Consider the following 19,884-nt stretch of genomic DNA (forward strand, 5'->3'; position numbering starts at 1 on the left):
GGAGCCCTGTACTAACTGAAGTGAATGATGCTCATATCTGCCTGCAGCAAGAAGGACTTGCGCTTGATCAATGTGTGCAAAAGTTGAAATCATTGACTCTATTTTGCCAGGAAAAACTAGATTGCCTAGTGTCAAAGGCAACTGAGAAAGCTCTGCAGATGTACCAAATGTACAACATTTTTACAGAGAGAAGAGTTGGAAGATGTAAAAAGATGCCTGGTGAGCAGAGCTGTGATCCTGGCTTGACTTTAGTACATGAAACACACAGAGAACAACTTGGAGCAATTGATCAACTAAAGGCAGAAATTACAAAACTCACAATACAGATGAATATGCTACACCAGCAATTTGTTTTCCTGCAAATCTAGACATTATCGGATACTGAAAAAGATGATGTTATCAATGAACAAATTCAGGTCTTGTACATTTGAATGCTGCAGCTATGATTGCCAAAATAAATTGCCTTTGGCGGCACATTGTCTTGTGTAAAGAAGTGCATCCTGATGAGCAGATTGCTAACTGGACAGCTTTAGATTTGCTTTGGTGGGAGTACAAGTGGAAGTTGCAAGAGAGTTTGACTTTGTTCTGACATTAAAAATCTTAACTATCACTGTTTCAAAGAAGTTATGAAAGAAGTTTCTCAAAACTTACATTAATAAAAATGTATCAGAGAACTACAATGAGACAAGAAAGACTGAGTAACCCAGCCATACTGTCAATTGAGAGAGATTTCAGTGTAGATTTCAATACTGTTATTGAAAAAACTCCACAAATTAAAATCAGGTGATTTAAAATAAATTTGAGTATACTAGCATTAAATTAATTTTACTTTAATTACATTAGTATTTTCTTCAAATACAATACATGTGCTTGGGGGAGATAGGGGTTCAATATTGGACTGGTGGAAGGGACTCAGGGAGTGCTAATAGTCCACAGGTTAGGGGGCACAATACCTGCCTTGCCCTGGGCACTGACAACCCACGCTACAGCACTGTCCATGGGTTCTCCAAAGTGCCTCTGTTTACTGGGTAAAAAATTTTTGGGGGATTGGGAGCTGACAGAACACTGCATGGAGATGAAAATAAAAGCGGACTTCCAGTTTCGGCGACCCGACCTAAGGAGCGACTCGGACCGGCTTGTCCAGAGCCGCTCCTTAATCATGCAGTTGGGGGGGTCTCCCACCTTGGGTAACCCGACTCTGGGATCCAGGAAGGGTCTCGGAAGGCAGGCAGCTTGAGCTGTGGATCAGGGTTGACAGCGGCGACTGTCTCCCGAGTCCAGCTCACTGCGAGCCTCGGTGCTCCAATTGCCATTTTTAAATGGCATCGAGGTTGACTGCCGGACTTCTTTTTTCTTTTCTATCAAGAGTTTCTGCATGAATCGAACAAGCTGCATTATCATTATGAAGACTGTAAGTTTCCCTTTTTCTTTCAGTATCAAGTTTTGAAACACTATTTCCTTTACCAGGGGAATTGGAGAGCTGGGAGTGAAGCGGAACATGGACAGAGGCAAAGGTGGTGAGAAAGGGGGGGTCTCTCTCCCTTTCTCCTCTGAGGTGTCAAGTCTGAGTATAACTCTGGCTCAACCAGAGAGCATGCTGGGTAGAACCAAAGTAGAACCAAATGCTGCTAGTGCCTCTCCACTGTTCCCCCTCCCTTTCCTTAGAAGCTCTCCCTGCTTTGAAATGGTGATGTGTGAAAAGTCTTATCTGAACCTTCTCAGCCCAGGCCTGTGGGAGTCGTAGGAGCCTTGTAAAACATCAAGGCCACTACGCCTAATCAACATGAGAATGTACTAGTAACATCTATGTGTGAATATCCCCTGCACAATTCCCCTGCCCATAGGAATGCTTTTGAAGTGATCTTTATATGCAATGTATTTACTGTATGGTTTTAGTTTCTTCAAACCCTGGCTCAGGCCACAAGTATCCAGTATCAATAAACTAGCTTCTTTGTATCTACATCGACTCGTTATTGAATCTGCAGACTTGACATGAGGCTTCCAAAAGTTGCTGCCTAACCTGGCGTTTTTTATAATCTTAGCAAGGGAAATATGAGACACACCAGTTTCTAAAGACAGAAAAGACTTGATGGCTGAACTCAAATGACCCACTTTAAACTTTTTTCTGGGAGAAAGAGTTGGCTTTTGGAAAGTTGCTTGCAAGTATATATGGAATAGAAGGACAGCTGGTAAAAGAAGGAGTTTGAAGTGCATCCTGAAGTACTCTGAATAAGTTTATGTGGGTTTTAAATAGTCATTTAAACTCTGGTGGGATCTGTACACTGGATTATAAAATACAGCTATATTGCTGATTGATGGAAGAATAGCCGTGAAAGCCTTTAAGTGGATTACAAATTCCTGATGGTGGATACTATGGATATGATCCTTTAACTTTGGTCCTATTTTTTATATGGTTTGAATATTCTTAACCTTTTTATATTCATTTTTATCCTTTTTTTCTTCTTTTCTTCACCCTCTGTGGTTTTTATTTTTTCACTTTCATTCTGGGAATATCTGGATTGCTTTATTTTTGTTTATCTTATTTTTTCTTTGGGCTACTTTTTAACTTTGGATTTTACCTGTGGATTATACAAATGGGGCATTCAGCCCTGGATTACAATTTATAACTTGGAGCAGCTGGATGAGTTTGTTAGGATTTGGACTCCATTGAACTATTTCCTTTAGAACAGGCGTCACAGAGAATTGTTTCTGTTTCAGTGAGTTGAACTGCTTTGACTAGGTGGATCTAAAGATTGTTGTGCTAAAAAGGTTTTGTTGAATATAATTGTTATCATTGTTTTGGGTTTGGTAAACTGTTGATATAAGCAAGAAGGTTGTTTTTCTTTTTAACAAATTATGATTTTTGTATAATATTGGTACTGTCTGATAGATACTAGCTTATCTAATATAAACAGGAACACTGAGTTCCAAAACAGATTACTGAAGAGACAGTGCACGAAATTTGTGGCTGTGAGTGCAAATATACTAATAAGGACAGAAAATAAAGCTGCTACTGGCTTTAAAGAGATAATTAAAAAAAAGATAATCAAGAAGGCAAACCACCAATTCCTTCACCTAGCTCCTCATCTGGCCCAGGAAAGTTCATGACCATGCAGGGAGATATTAAAGAGATGCAAAATACTCTACTAACTTCCATAGCACAGTTGACTGGAAAAGTAGGTAATATAGGAGAGCAGATGACAGAGATCAAACAAGAGCTTCAAGAGAACAGAAAACAAACATCAGAGACTAACAAAGCCTTAAAGGTGACGGACAACATACAAAAGGTGGAACAGCTGAGAAAAGAACAGAACATACATGACAGCAGACTTTTACAGCTGGAAATAGAGCAGCCTATATGCTGAAGTTTCAAAATGTTCCAGAAGAAAAAACTGAAGATTTACAGAAAATATTGAGGCCTTGGCAGAAATTTTACAGGTGACACCTGAAAGGATGGAAGAAGAGTTTGGTCAAGTTAAGTGAGTACCATCAAGTTTTACAAGATGGAATATATAGCCTAGCGAAATTCATTTGAAGCTTACAAGAAAGAGGACCAGAGAAAATATTTTGAAGCAAGCAAGAGACAAACCAGTGACGATATCAAGAAATACAGTGAAAATTCTGAGGGAGGTGCCATGGCCAGTCAGACGAAAGAGAAGAGAATATCAAACCCTGACAAACGTCTTGAGAGAAAGAGAAATACCCTATACATGGCTAATGCCAGAAGGCTTACTTTTTACTTATGAAGAGAACAGACATAGGATAAACTCTATCTTTAAAGCTCAGAATTTTTTGGAGAGAGCGGAGAAAAAAGAGGGGAAGAAAAAGAAGGAAGAGGAAGAGGAAGAAGAAGGTTTTGATGAAAAGGATCCAAACAAACCAAGGAAATATCCGATTCCAGACAAAAAAAAAAGATAGTGATAAGAAAAATCCATAATGGCTTCAATAAAAAGGAGGAAGACCTTTAGATATCTGACAAAATTGGAAATGGATATAGTTTGTTTACAAGAAACTCATATTTGGCCAAAGATCAACAGTTTTTGAAAAATAAGAAACTTGGCAATTTGTTTACAGCAACAGATTTGAATAAAAAGAAAAGGGGATTGGCAATTTATGCTAAGGACAAATTTAATCCACTATTACAGTATGCTTCTGAGATGGAAGAATTCTATTAGTGGAAGTTATGATGGACAATAAAAAAATCTTATTGGCAAATATTTATGCCCCCAATGATCACCAAAAGAAATTTTTTCAAGACTTACATCTCAGGTTGTCAAATTTGGATTTTGCAGAATACTGCATAGTAGGAGACTTTAACGCAGTTTCTGACAGTCAATTGGACAAAAAAAACACATAAACATACTAAAATTAAAAGTCCCCAGCTGCCAACAAGTTTTTGGAAGCTAGTAGAAGAAATGGACTTGGTTGATGTATGGAGAACAAATTACCCAAATTCAAAAGACTTTACATATTACTCTGCCAGCCACCAAACATGATCAAGAATTGATTTGTGCTCTCTCTACAAATTTGGTTAAAGACTTAGTTGAGACAGAAATCCAAACAAGTCATATCAGATCATAGTCCTGTAATGGTAAAACTCAAAGGCACACGAATGAGAAGAACGTGGAGGTTAAATACTTCTATTTTAAAAGATAAAGACTTTCTTAAAGAATCTAAGGCTGAAATGGAATCTTTCTTCAAACAGAACATAACTCAAGATGTAAAGATGCAAGTAGTTTGGGACACTGTTAAAGCATATTTTAGGGGTCTTGCAATTAGACACAGTGCAAAGAAAAATAAAGAAAGAGTTGAAAATTTTCAAAAATTAATGTTGCAAGCAGCAGAAGCTGAAAAGAATTTAAAAGCACAACTGACAAGACAGGAGTTCCAAAATAAGGTTAAAGAAACACAGCATCAACTTAATTTATTACTTATAGAGGAGATGGAGAACAAATTGAAATTTGCCAGACAAAATTTTTTTGAACATGCTAATAAACCTGGAAGGTGGTTGGTTTACAGAATGAGAAAAGAGAATGCTAAAAGAATAATACCGGTTTTGAAAGACGAAAATAATAAAGAGAAAGTTCAAAGACAGGAGATATGCCAAATTGTGGAACAATTTTACAAAAAACCATATGAAGACAAACAAATTCAAAAGGTAGACTTAGAAGAATACATTAACCAAAATAACCTTAACAAATTTACAGAAGAACAACATAAAACCAATAACGATAAGGGAAGTGGGAGACGTAATGGCATCTCAAAAGAATGGCAAAGCTCCAGGCCCAGATGGCCTACCTGTGGAGTTCTACAAAGTCTATGAGGAGCCTTTATTGTTGCCATTTAAACATCATCTTGAAAGGATTCAAGAGGAAGCGCAAATACCAGTTTCGTAGCAAGAAGCTACAATAGTTTTAATTCCAAAAGAGGGGGCAGACTTGAAAGATATAAAAAACTTTTGGCCAATCTCTCTTTTAAATGTGGATTGCAAAATTTTTGCAGCAATACTGGCACAACGCCTGAAGAAAGTCTTACAGTCCACAATACACCAAGACCAGGCAGGATTTCTCCCTAGAAGATACTTGAAAGATAATGTTAGAACAGTATGTAATATAATGGAATACTACGAGAGCCACCCAGAGAAACAATTGGCATTAATCTGTCTGGATGCAGAGAAGGCCTTTGATAACATTTGTTGGCAATTTATGTTGCAACAATTGAAGGGAATGGAATGTGGTGAGAATTTCTTGAGAACAATGCAATCAATATACTCCTCGCAAAGGGCAAGGGTGATGGTGAATGGTGAACTAACAGAAGCGATTGATATTCAAAAGGGTACAAGACAAGATTGCCTGCTGTCACCACTTCTCTTTATTTTGTGCTTAGAGATACTGAATAACCAAATAAGAGAAGATACAAGTATTTTTTTTTAAACATTCATCATTTATTGAGATTAGTATATATAACAAATCCATAGTAATAATAAGTATTTAACAATTAAACAAGCAAAAATTACGTAGTACATAATTATCCACTCATCCAACACCCTGTGACCCGTCACCCTTGTTGCCCATACTTATCTATCACTGCCTATTGTACGCCTAATACTTGATATAGCTCTCTGGACCACCTTGGCCCCCACAGCCTAGAGGGAACTATGTTCAAAATCACATCCCGGACCCTGTAAATTATTGACAGCCGCCAAAAATGGTGCCCAAATGTCCTCGAGAAGATACAAGTATTAAGGGAGTGGTGATTAAAAGTGAACAATACAAATTGAGAGCTTTTGCGGATGATCTGGTTTTTATATTAGAGCAGCCAACAGACTCAATTGACTGTTTGATAAATAAGATTAACCAATTTGGCCACTGGGCAGGATTGAAGATTAACTACCCTAAAACAAAATTCCTAACGAAGAATATTACAATAGAACAAATCAACTTCTTCAACAAAAATCAGGTTTTCTGTAAGAGAAAAGAATTAAATACTTAGGTGTACACATTTCAAATAAATGAAGCAGCTTAAAGATGGACAACTACGACAAATAACTCAAAGAAATTTAAAAAGATCTGGAAAAATGGCATGGTTTGAATTTATCCTTAATGGAAAGAATAGCTTCAATAAAGATGAACATTTTACCATGACTATTATTTTTATTCCAAACTATCCCAGTACTCCTAAACAGTGTTTTTTTTCAAGAATTGAATAAGATGGTTTCTAAATACGTTTGGCAAGGCAAAAAACCAAGAATCAAATTAAAGACAGAGCAAGACTCTAAATTGAGAGCAGGCATGGGCCTCCCAGATTGGCAACTGTACAATAAAGCTTTTGTGCTGTTGTGGGTAAGAGACTGAGTATTATTGAATGATAAGAGACAGTTGATACTAGAGGGACACGATCTTAATTTGGGCTGGCATGTGTAATTATGGTATCAAAGATTAGAGGAACATTTTTGTTTTAAAAATCACTGGTTCCGGAAATCTCTGTATCATACATGGTCATGGCTAAAACTGAGAATTTACCAGAAAATCCAAAGATGGGTATCTCTAGTGAAAGCATTCACACTCCCAAATCTTTTTAAACCTAATCAGAGTTATAGATATGAAGATCTGCTGAAAAACAATAACCAATTGAAAACCAGGGAAGAGTTAGAAAATATGGACATTAAAATGAGTTGGTGGTTGAGAACACAAGTCAAATCTAGGTGTGCCAAGGATAAGACAACAGACTTTAATACAGAACAATATCCATTTGATAAAATCTTTTTAGGGCCTCAAGAAAAGCTAATCTCTAAGCTATATGCATACCTATTACAGATGAAGATGCAAGATGAGACAGTAAAAGATTGTATGGTCCAATGAGTGAAAAGCTTGGGGCATAACATCACATTAGAAGAATGGGAGAGGCTGTGGAAATTCAATATTAAGCTAACTAAGTCAGTAACCTTTAAAGAAAATTTATATAAGATGTTTTATAGATGGTACCTAATGCCACAGAAATTGTGTAAGATGTATACTAACATGTCTAACAAATGTTGGAAATGTACTAAACATGTGGGATCTTTTTACCATATATGGTGGACCTGTGGGGTGGTGAAAGATTATTGGAAAATGGTTCACGAACTATTACAGAAGATTCTGAAGACACAGATCCAATTTAAACCAGAATTGTTTTTATTGAATATATACCCTGAAGACTATTCCAAAGAGACGAAACATTTGCTGGCGCATATTAACACAGCAGCCAGGATTCTTTTGGCACAGAGATGGAAACTTCAGGAGATCCCCACAAGAATGGACTTGGTGGGGAAAATTTGGGAAATGGCTTAGCTGGACTACTTATTCCAGTTGTTGGCTGGGAAATCTAAGGAAGAAGCAAGAAAACATTGGATGAAACTATATATTTTGCTAGATAAGACTCTTAAGATTCTTTGGTGTGAACTTATATCTCCTTTCTCCTCTATCTTTTACTATAATACTGCTTTTGTTGGAAATGTGAACTTGAATAGGCACTACAATAAGAAGACTTACACATAAATGTATCAAAATGTTGATGATGTAAAGTTAAGAGATAATATTTGTATTCTAAGAAAGTATATTAGATGCAGATTTGTATTCTAAGAAAGTATACTACATGCAGACTAAGACATATTTGTAACTATACTTTTCTATTCCCTCTTACCCATTACCCTCAACTTTTCAGAAAACCAATAACATTTTTAAAACAGAGAAGAAAATAAAAGCCTATTTTTACTATAAATATAACTGTTGGGGGGGTATTACAAATGACACTTTCAGTTAGTGGAGAATCCTTTGACAGCAACTTTCCTGCTATTGGAAAATTAACTTGAAAAACATTCGAAACTAATTCTTGGGGTTTTTTGTTTGCCCAATATCCATCAGGAGAATTAAACATTAAAAATTAAACATTTCCCTCTGGAGCTGATTAATTATGACTGATTAGGTAACCTATACTAGCAGAAAGCAACTGGAAGGTTCTTTAGTGTAGCTGAAAAGAATGTTCTGCTGGGTCTTAGAGTATCTTTTAGGTCACCTATAACTTTTTGTATTATAGTATACTGTCATCTTGTAGAGGTTGTAGATATGACAGACATAAAGGAAATGGGGATGGCTGTGAAACTGAGCTAAAGCGTTTGCCTATAAATTGTGCAGTCAAAAGCTAATGCATTTGGAGAAGTTATTCGAGAGATTAAACTACTTGAGCTGTGACCATGGGCCATGAAGTCATGTGAAAATACCCTAGAGTTTTCATCCTCTGGGCCCTGGGCCTCTGATAATTTTTACATTAATTATTTTTGTGGCTATGAAAACTTGATAGGAGAAAGGGCTTGCTAAACTATGCACAGATAAGATGGTTAGCTGTGTTAGTCTGTCTTTAGCAGCAGAAAAGCGCAAGAGTCCTTAACACTAACAAAATATGAGGCAGGGTATGAGCTCTTGTGAGTCACTGGATTGTATCTAAGGGTTTTGCCCAGTTACTAGAATAGATATCATTAACAATATCTGTATTTACCACTTCTGTTTTTCTGTTTTTACCACCTGGGGACTTTGGGGGTGGTACCTAGCAAGGATATGATATCACTATGTGATGTCATGTCTTGTGATGTCACTTCCAGGTCAGAGGTCAGATGATGTCACTTCCTAAGCACCCCCTTCTAATGATGTCACATCCTGTACCAAAACCCCATCCCTTCCTGTGATGTTGCTTTCAAGCCACTCCCCAAAACCCACTTCTTCTACTGAAGTCACCTTGCGGCTCTCAAGCATCTGACATTTAGTCTATGTGGCTCTTACATGAAGCAAGTATGGCCACCCCTGGTCTATGGTATGTTTATGATTCTATGTTCTATGTTATATTTATGATCCTAAAGAGTACTCTGTGAGCAAATTTGTAATTCAGCTTGTTTATTAAGCTCCTTCTCCCCCTTAGTGAACTTAAACAATAAAACAAGTATAACATAAAATAAATAGTATCTGCAAGCAGCAGCTCTTCACAGTCTACACAAGAAATAGAATGAGGTGGTAATTTAGTTGTCCTTATAGAACAAACTACATCATTTCAGATTGCAGGGGCGGATTACCACATTTTTAATGTTTCCCTGGGGAAAAATCTCCCTGCCAATATAAAAGTTGCACAGTAGGCAACATGGTAGGATAGAACATTTTCCCCTGATGTCCTGGGTTTTTTTCCTTACTGGGCAGAGTACTTGTACAATGGAGCTTTAAAAACTGACATCCTTCTACCTACCTTCTTACGTACACTCCAGTCAACTACTTTCAGATCTTACTACTTTATTCTGCTGCATGTGTAAGACCAGACCAAGGACTAATTAGGGTAATCTTTGCTGGCATTTTCGCACTGGCCTTACTCCGGAGCGACGTCCCTCTACACCGCGCAGCGTCTGCGCGGATTTCGCACCAATTGCTCCACAGAACCTGGAAGAGCCGCAAAGTCCCGCGGCTTTTGCGTCGCAAATGTAAACTGGTTTTTGGCGGTTTACATTTGCGACACAAAAGCTGCAGGACTTTGCAGCTCTTCCGGGTTCTGCGGAGCAAGTGGTGCGAAATCCGCACAGACGCTGCGTGGTGAAGAGGGACGTCGCTCCAGAGTAAGGTCAGTGCGAAAACGCCCTCAGTCTCAGTGTTCCGTACCTGTTAAATGATTATGATTGTTTGCTGGTAATCAAATATTTCTGTAGTTCTCCCAGTGCAATGATAAAGTTTGAAGTTAGAATTCCTGAACTGTTACTCAAATGTGAAGTTATAATAGTATTTTGTTTTTAATTTTGTTGTTTTCACAGCTGACATGATAATCCTGTAGGGTTTTCAAGGCAAGAGATGTTCAGAGATGGTTTGCCATTGTCTGGCTCCATGTCACAATCCTGGTATTCCTTGGTGACCTCCCATCCAAATACTAACCAAGGCCAACCCTGCTTGGCTTCTGAGATCTGATGAGATTGAGCTAGCCTGGGATAAATACTATGTAGTGGGTTCTCTAAGTATACTTGCATATGCAGGCAAATTATCCCATTGTATGGCTCATAGGTATAGCAGGGGATTTTGACAGGTTCCATCTCCAGACTGTTGTGTTCTGACTAGCATCACTCTCTCCAGTCATCATTTTTTGACTCCTCCTATTAATGACTGAGGTTTTTAAAGAAGTAGATACAGAAAGCCTACTGTTTGTCCACTCTTGTTTTAAGGGATACAGAAAGCACAAAGGAGAAGCACTATGGACACACAGATCTGGAATCAGCAATAGGCAATGGCTGTCTACTACTAGTATTTCTTGTTAGTGGAAAATCATGTGCTCCTCTGTAGGGGACATTAGAGAAAGCATGACTGCCATCATCAAGTGTGAGCCAGCCCTCAGCAACAGGATGATACATTTATGCACAAATTATGAGTGGCCTATATATCTTTTTTAAAAACCTAAATTAAATCTAAATATAAGAAATAATTACTAAATTACTTCTCTTTTTGTTGGTCATAATAATAATAATTTTTATTTATATCCCGCCCTCCCCGCCAAGGCAGGCTCAGGGCGGCTCACAAACATGGAAAGTGCCATGTAGAGCGGTTGTCATCTGTAGAGCGGTTGTAATTCTGAATGATCTCCAGCCCTCACCTAGAGATTGGCAACAGTGGTTCCCCAGGAGAAAATGGCATTGTATCTGTCTGAGGTCTCATTCCTCCTCAAACCCCACCCCTTAAATCTCCAGGAGTTTCCTAACCTGGAGTTGGCAGCCATATCTCCTTATCTTTATCTGTCCCTCTTTCAGCCTTCCATTGCCTTCCCCCTCCATGCACCTTCTACATAGGAAAAGGACAATCTTTCTTCACACGGGTGGAGGGGGGGGGGGAGTCCAAAGCAGCTTACATCATTCTCCTCTCCCCACTTTGATCTGTAAATTAACCTTGGCTTTCACTCACCTCCATCCTCACCCTTGCTGTTTTCCCACCCTGCAGCTGAAACAGACACTGGCTTTCGATTCCACACACACACCCCGCCAGCATGTGTGTGTGTGTCCCAGTGTCTGTGGTGGCTTAAAGCCCTTAAACAGATCCAGAATGCCGAGAAGGAAGAATAATGGGGGGAGGGGTGCAGGGAGAGCATGACAACGGTCCCACAGACATTGAAGCACATCATTCCTTTTGTTTGCAGTGTATTGTTGCCATCTTTTCCTGTCATATCCAGCCTTGTGGTGTTTAGCATCAGTGTGAGCTTGTGGAATGATTTTTTTTTTTAGCCTGGCCTGATTGTGTTATAGAGTATGTACCTCAAGGCAGGTATTTTCTGTAGGGGAATGTATCTGATTTCAGTTTTCCATCTTCTCTCCCCTCCCTGCAGCATCAACCTGGTAAAAGTACAGTCTTTCTCCACAATGGGGACAAAAGCAGGAGGCAAGTGACCTCAGCAGGGTATAATGACACAGCCCTCACCTGGAGATTGGCAACAATGGTTCTCCAGGCAGAAATGGCTGGTTTTGAGAATGGATTCTATGCCATGGTACCTGGCTGAGGTCTCACCCTTTCTCAAACTCACCCTCTCTAGGCCCCACCCACCAAATCTCCAGGGATTTCCCAACCTGGAGTTGGCAACTGCTAATTCACATTAGCTGTCATAGAGGGAGTGCTGCTGAACAGGAGCAAACAGCTGGACCTAGTTAAGTCATGCCAGCTGGGTGACATCTAGTCACCCAGAGAGACTGTTCAGACACACAGTTTAATCAATTGTTGCTGATGTTTCCTACTGGATTAAAAGTGACTGATTGAACAACAACATCTGCCTCCCAGTAGTCAATCATTGTTGAACACCCCCCCCCCCCCAAATCCTTCTCCGAACTAGATTATTTTGTTAATGCTTTCAGGACAAGTATAACTTGGTGACAATAAGTATGACATTAAAATAAACTAAGGTAGAAAACCTGGCTTCTAACACCCACTCAACCCATTCAGTAAATGCACTCAGAAGGTAGCCTGGGTAAGTCAGTCAACTTTCTAATTCATTTCTCTAGCTGCAGAAAGAAACATTAAAAAAAAGTATAAACACTGAATATTATCGGAAGTAACACAATAATGATTACTATAAGGTTTTTGAAAAAGATATATTGCCATTTTATTACCAATGTCTAAACATTTATTATATTGTCTTAAAATTATAACTCATTTTATATGCATAGGTATCAGTCCATTTAAAATGCTCTCTTAAAGCCAAAGTAGAGGTGGGGTTAACCACATCATCTGAATCAACCACTATGCCAGTTCCTTGTAGGTCCAATTGAAATTAACTGGCATCATACCTCGCTGCTTTGTATCACTGGCCAGACAATTTCCATAAGAAGTTAAAAAAGAGACTTTCTGCTGTGCTTTGTCTACAGAATGTAGGATTTATTCGAACACTCACCAAAGTACAAACAGCCCGTTTCAAGATGAGAAGAGATGATATATTTCTGCATGAAACAATGCTTCAGTTTCTGATGGATCTTCCAGATAAATACAACTATGGACTGTATGCCAAGTTTATAAACCTTTATGGCACCCACTTCGTGACATCCGGGACAATGGGAGGCATCTTTGAATACATCATTGTTGTTGACAAAGATGAAATGAGGAGAGAAGGTTAGCATCTTTTATTTATCACTATATCTAATTGTAAAATGCTGTGTCCCTGTATGCCACAGAAGTAGGCCACCCACAGACAAGATAGGGAACTCTATATACCTGATGGACTCTCCAAGTATTCAGAAAAACATTACCAAAAGCAGAAAAAAATCCTCTAAAAAGACAGGATAGAAAAAGTCGTAGAAGTATGGCTTCCTATGTTGTGTTGGAAAATTCCTGGAAATGTAGGTTGGAATCTGGGGAGGGTGCATTTTGAAAGGGGAAGGAGCCAAGCAGGGATGTGGTGCCATTGAGTCCATCCTCTAGAGATGCCATTTTATCCAGGGAGATTGAATATAGACTGAATATCAGTTATAATTTTGGAAGAACCCAAAATCAGGCTGCCAACTTCCAGATGGGGCCTGGGGGTTGGCAGCCCTATTTAGAAAGGATGGACTATTGAAGGTTGCAGAGTGACTATTATAGGAAAGAAACAGAAAATAGTCTGCTCACCATGAGGAATCCTAGAAGGGGAGATTTTGAGGGATGAGCCTCCCCCCCCCCCTGATTATTCACAGCTTGTTTCGCCTGTTCAGCATGTTGTATATAAAATTCCTTTGTATACATAAATCTCGTTGGCCCACAGGTGGATACAGACTGTTGTCATGACCAAAGAACTCAAGATCACTAAGCCACACACTATTTTTTGTATTCCACAAGGTTTAATTCTAAGAGGTACATTTTCTGAAGTTAATATACAAGTTTCCTTACAAGTACAGCAACGATTCCTGTGCTGATGATAGAGGTTTACAAGATTATGCATGGGATGGAGAAAGTAGAGAAAGAAGTACTTTTCTCCCTTTCTCACAGTACAAGAACTTGTGGGCATTCAATGAAATTGCTGAGCAGTCAGGTTAAACAGATAAAAGGAAGTACTTCTTCACCCAAAGGGAGATTAACATGTGGAATTCACTGCCACAGGAGGTAGTGGCGGCTACAAGCATAGCCAACTTTAAAAGGGGATTAGATAAAAATATGGAGCAGAGGTCCATCAGTGGCTATTAGCCACAGTATATATATATATATGTGTGTGTGTGTGTGTGTATGTATATATATATATATATATATATATATATATATATATATATATATATATATATATATATATATATATATATATATATATATATATATATATATATACGCACACACATATATTGGCCACTGTGTGACACAGAGTGTTGGACTGGATGGGCCATTGGCCTGATCCAACATGGCTTCTCTTATGTTCTTATAATCCAAACTACACAAAATGCATCCCCACAAACAGATCTAGACAGGACTTTACTTCTGCCATTTTACACTAGAAGACTTTCAAACTGCAGAATGAGGGAGGTCTGCTAGTTTAATCTTTCAGCAAAAGAAGGCATGCAGGGCAGCAGGGTTTTGTCTGTAAATTATGTTTCTGTAAGGTATCATCTGCAATTGTTCACATACACAACCGGAGAGTTGGAGCATAAAGTCTTCTCATCATGAATGAGAAATTTAGTACCATCAGGGCTTTTTTTGTAGCAGGAACTCCTTTGCATATTAGGCCACACATCCCTGATGTATCCAATCCTCCTGGAGTTTACAGTAGGCCCTGTAAGAAGAACCCTGTACGCTCTTGGCAGATTGGCTACATCAGGGGTGTATGGCCTAATATGCAAAGGAGTTCCTGCTACAAAAAAAGCCCTGAGTATCGTAATAACTTGACTCTCCAGTGCACTAACCTGATTGTTCACGTGTACAAAGCCAGGGCTTTTTTTGTAGCAGGAACTCCTTTGCATGTTAGGCTACACCCCCCTGATATAGTCAACCCTCCAAGAGCATACAGTAGGCCCTGTAAGAAGAGCCCTGTTTGCTCTTGGAGAATTGGCTGCATCAGAAGGTGTGTGGCCTAACATGCAAAGAAGTTCCTGCTACAAAAAAATGCCCTGTGCAAAGCTATCTGTTGTGTTATTAATGCAAGAATGCATGTGCCTTCTGTGATACCAATAGACAGTAGACATTCACATTCTCTTCCAAAAGTTCTGGTTTGGTAACTTAGTTCTGGGATTCTCCACTTGAAAAAGTCAGCAGCTTCAGGCTCAGACTTCTGGTTTAGCCAGATAGTTCTACGCTTAGGAAGACGACTTCAGCAATTTGTGCCCCACAGATTAGACATGCAGCCCACCTTATTCCGCAGGTCTGTTGCTGGTATAAGCTGTGAAGTGTGCACAGTTGGCTTTTTATGCTAGCTGAGGATCTATTCAAAAGCAAGAACAAAATCGGTGCAATACTGTTTATTGGGACCAACCAAAATGGCAGAAAGCATTGCACAATCTTTCAAGCTCACCAGAACTCTTAATTAGGTTGGATTAAAAAAAAATACTACAAAATCAAGGAGGGGGAGGAGGCAGATGTTTCAGGACATGATTTGTAAAATTCTCTGTTAGATGCTAGGCAGGGATACAGCTTCAAATTGGTACTTGTGTCTGGTTATAGTATTTACCTTCTGGAAACAAGAAGCAGAAAACTGAGAATGCAAAGGCCAGCCAAAGTCCTTCTAAAAGCCCCTTAAATGTGAGGAGAGACACAGTTCTCTTGAAGTCTGAGAGCAGAAGGAAGCACTTGCTAGTCTTTGTGTTAACAATGCTTGAGCTACTTTAAATGATGCACAAGTTATAAATTTCACTGGAGCCAAATCAGGTAGCTATGTCTGGTGTAGAAACATTTTTTCCCAGGCTTCCCATCCTGTTGATTAATCTTTCTTGGCTAGAATTAGGTATCACTGAAGTTGAAAAAAAGTTGCAAACAACCATATTGGTCCATGCAAAATCCAGAAACAAGAACAAAATCCATGTAACATATGCAAACTTTCAAGGTGAAGAAGATATTGGATTTGTATGCAAATGCTAGAAGTGTTCGAAGTAAAATTGGTGAATTGGAATGTTTAGTGTTGGGAGAAAACATAGACATTGTGGGAATTTCAGAAACTTGGTGGAATGAGGAGAATCAGTGGGACACGGTGATTCCTGGATATAAGTTATATCGGAAGGATAGGGAGGGAAGGGTTGGAGGTGGGGTGGCTCTGTATGTCAGAGAGGATATACGGTCCAGTAAGACTGAGGTCAGAGAATTAGATTCCCTTTTAGAAATGCTTTGGGTTGAAATAGAGGGCCCAAAAGGAAATTTAACTATGGGAGTTTGTTATCGCCCACCAAATCAAAAGAGAGAGGACGATTATAATATGATGGAGGGATCAAAGATAGCGGCTAAACGTAAAAACTGTGTCGTAATAGGTGATTTTAACTACCCGCAGATTGATTGGGTCAATATGTGTTCTGGTCGAGAAAAAGAGATTGAGTTTCTTGATGCTCTCAATGACTGTGCTATGGAGCAGATGGTCTCAGAACCTACCAGGGGTGGGGCGATCCTGGATCTGGTCCTAAGTAATGCCCAAGACTTGGTGAGAGACGTAAAAGTGATTGCGCCGCTTGGGAACAGTGACCATAATGTTATTGATTTCACCATTTGTATAAATAGGGAGTTGCCCAAAAAGACGGCCACAACCACGTTTAACTTTAAAAGGGGTAAATTCTCTGAGATGAGGAGGCATGTGAGGAGGAAACTGAAAGGAAAGGTAAATACGGTCAAAACCCTTGGGGAAGCTTGGAGACTATTTAAAACTATAATCCTAGAAGCTCAGATAAAATACATACCACAAGTTAGGAAAGGCACAAACAGGTATAAGAAGAGGCCAGCATGGTTAACAAACAAAGTAATGGAAGCTGTAAAAGGTAAGAAGGACTCCTTTAAGCGGTGGAAAACCAGTCCAAGTGAGATTAATAAAAGGGAACACAGGCAGTGGCAAATCAAATGCAAGACTGTGATCAGGCAGGCAAAAAGGGACTATGAGGAGCATATTGCAAAAAACATAAAGACCAACAATAAAAATTTCTTCAAATATATTAGAAGTAGGAAACCAGCCAGGGAAGCAGTGGGGCCCTTGGATGACCATGGGGTAAAAGGATTACTGAAGGAGGATGGGGAAATGGCTGAGAAGCTGAATGCATTTTTTGCCTCCGTCTTCACCGTGGAAGATGAGAAGTGTTTGCCCGCCCCAGAACCACTAATATTGGAAGGGGTGTTGAAAGACCTGAGTCAGATTGAGGTGACAAAAGAGGAGGTCCTACAACTGATAGACAAATTAAAAACTAACAAGTCACCGGGTCCGGATGGCATACATCCGAGAGTTCTGAAAGAACTCAAAGTTGAACTTGTGGATCTTCTAACAAAAATCTGTAATCTTTCATTGAAATCTGCCTCCGTTCCTGAGGACTGGAAGGTAGCAAATGTCACCCCCATCTTTAAAAAGGGTTCCAGAGGAGATCCGGGAAATTACAGGCCAGTCAGTCTGACTTCAATACCGGGAAAGTTGGTAGAAACCATTATCAAGGACAGAATGAGTAGGCACATTGATGAACACGGGTTATTGAGGAAGACTCAGCATGGGTTCTGCAAGGGAAGATCTTGCCTCACTAACCTGTTACATTTCTTTGAGGGGGTGAACAAACATGTGGACAAAGGAGACCCGATAGATGTTGTTTACCTTGACTTCCAGAAAGCTTTTGATAAAGTTCCTCATCAAAGGCTCCTTAGAAAGCTTGAGAGTCATGGAGTAAAAGGACAGGTCCTCTTGTGGATCAAAAACTGGCTGAGTAATAGGAAGCAGAGAGTGAGTATAAATGGGCAGTCTTCGCAGTGGAGGACGGTAAGCAGTGGGGTGCCGCAGGGCTCGGTACTGGGTCCCATCCTCTTTAACTTGTTCATAAATGATTTAGAGTTGGGAGTGAGCAGTGAAGTGGCCAAATTTGCGGATGACACTAAATTGTTCAGGGTGGTGAGAACCAGAGAGGATTGTGAGGAACTCCAAAGGGATCTGTTGAGGCTGGGTGAGTGGGCGTCAACGTGGCAGATGCGGTTCAATGTGGCCAAGTGCAAAGTAATGCACATTGGGGCCAAGAATCCCAGCTACAAATACAAGTTGATGGGGTGTGAACTGGCAGAGACAGACCAAGAGAGAGATCTTGGGGTCGTGGTAGATAATTCAATGAAAATGTCAAGACAGTGTGCGTTTGCAATAAAAAAGGCCAACGCCATGCTGGGAATTATTAGGAAGGGAATTGAAAACAAATCAGCCAGTATCATAATGCCTCTGTATAAATCGATGGTGCGGTCTCATTTGGAGTACTGTGTGCAGTTCTGGTCGCCGCACCTCAGAAAGGATATTATAGAATTGGAGAAAGTTCAGAAAAGGGCAACTAAAATGATTAAAGGGCTGGAACACCTTCCCTATGAAGAAAGGTTGAAACGCTTAGGGCTCTTTAGCTTGGAGAAACGTCGACTGAGGGGTGACATGATAGAAGTTTACAAGATAATGCATGGGATGGAGAAAGTAGAGAAAGAAGTACTTTTCTCCCTTTCTCACAATACGAGAACTCGTGGGCATTCGATGAAATTGCTGAGCAGACAGGTTAAAACGGATAAAAGGAAGTACTTCTTCACCCAAAGGGTGATTAACATGTGGAATTCACTGCCACAGGAGGTGGTGGCGTCCACAAGCATAGCCACCTTCAAGAAGGGGTTAGATAAAAATATGGAGCAGAGGTCCATCAGTGGCTATTAGCCACAGTGTGTGTGTGTGTGTGTGTGTGTATATATATATATATATATATATATATATATATATATATATATATATATATATATATATATATATATTTGGCCGCTGTGTGACACAGAATGTTGGACTGGATGGGCCATTGGCCTGATCTAACATGGCTTCTCTTATGTTCTTATGTATCCCACCCTCCACTCCGAAGAGTCTCAGAGCGGCTCACAATCTCTTTTACCTTCCTCCCCCACAACAGACACCCTGTGAGGTGGGTGGGGCTGGAGAGGGCTCTCACAGCAGCTGCCCTTTCAAGGACAACCTCTGCCAGGGCTATGGCTGACCCAAGGCCATGCTAGCAGGTGCAAGTGGAGGAGTGGGGAATCAAACTCGGTTCTCCCAGATAAGAGTCCGCACACTTAACCACTACACTAAACTGGTGTACCTATCTTTCTTTTAATCCTAAACCAGGCTCATGGCATAAAGTGAACATTACTCCTTTGCTTTAGGATATAATATACACTAGCAGATTTTTTTAAAAAACAAAACCCTAAGAGCTGTTGAGTATGCAGCAGTTCAGGGCTAAATGCTGATTAAGGGAATTATGAAAAACAGTAAATGCAAAATGTAGTAGAAAAATATACTGGAAGCTGTTCAATGTAAGATCCCAAGTGCAGCGGGTGTGTTCAAAAGATGTCTGTCATTTTAAAAACTTTGAGTTGAGTTCTTTAATATCAGAATTAAAAATATCTGCGTTAGTTAATTTTCATATATTTCAATGAGAACCACATTTCTAAGCATAACTCCCCCTCCCACGATTGGAATAAAATTGCCTCCTCAACTTTCATACAAAAAATGAAAGCACTTCAGTTTTAGACACAATTAATATTCTCACATGCATAAGCCACAGAAAGGAATGAATTAGCCAGTATGTGTTCTATTCCATGAATAGGATTCTCACCCTCTCAAAAAAAAAATAAGAATTATTTATTTGGTTGATTTATATTCTGCCTTTTCCCATACGGGCTCAGGACGGATCACAGTCATAATAAAACAGTTAAAATA

The 19,884-nt window shown here is 39.5% G+C and overlaps 1 protein-coding gene across 1 annotated transcript in view; it reads left to right on the plus strand.

Moving 5' to 3' along the window:
* The window catches only part of C8A (complement C8 alpha chain), a 104,089-nt gene that overhangs the window by 40,435 nt on the left and 43,770 nt on the right, over nt 1-19,884 (plus strand). The window contains exon 7 of the mRNA XM_060231887.1: nt 12,902-13,142. Within this exon, the coding sequence (XP_060087870.1) occupies nt 12,902-13,142 (241 nt within the window). The remainder of the gene's footprint in view (nt 1-12,901; nt 13,143-19,884) is intronic.

Source organism: Heteronotia binoei, chromosome 2, assembly GCF_032191835.1.
Source record: "Heteronotia binoei isolate CCM8104 ecotype False Entrance Well chromosome 2, APGP_CSIRO_Hbin_v1, whole genome shotgun sequence".
Taxonomy (NCBI): domain Eukaryota; kingdom Metazoa; phylum Chordata; class Lepidosauria; order Squamata; family Gekkonidae; genus Heteronotia; species Heteronotia binoei.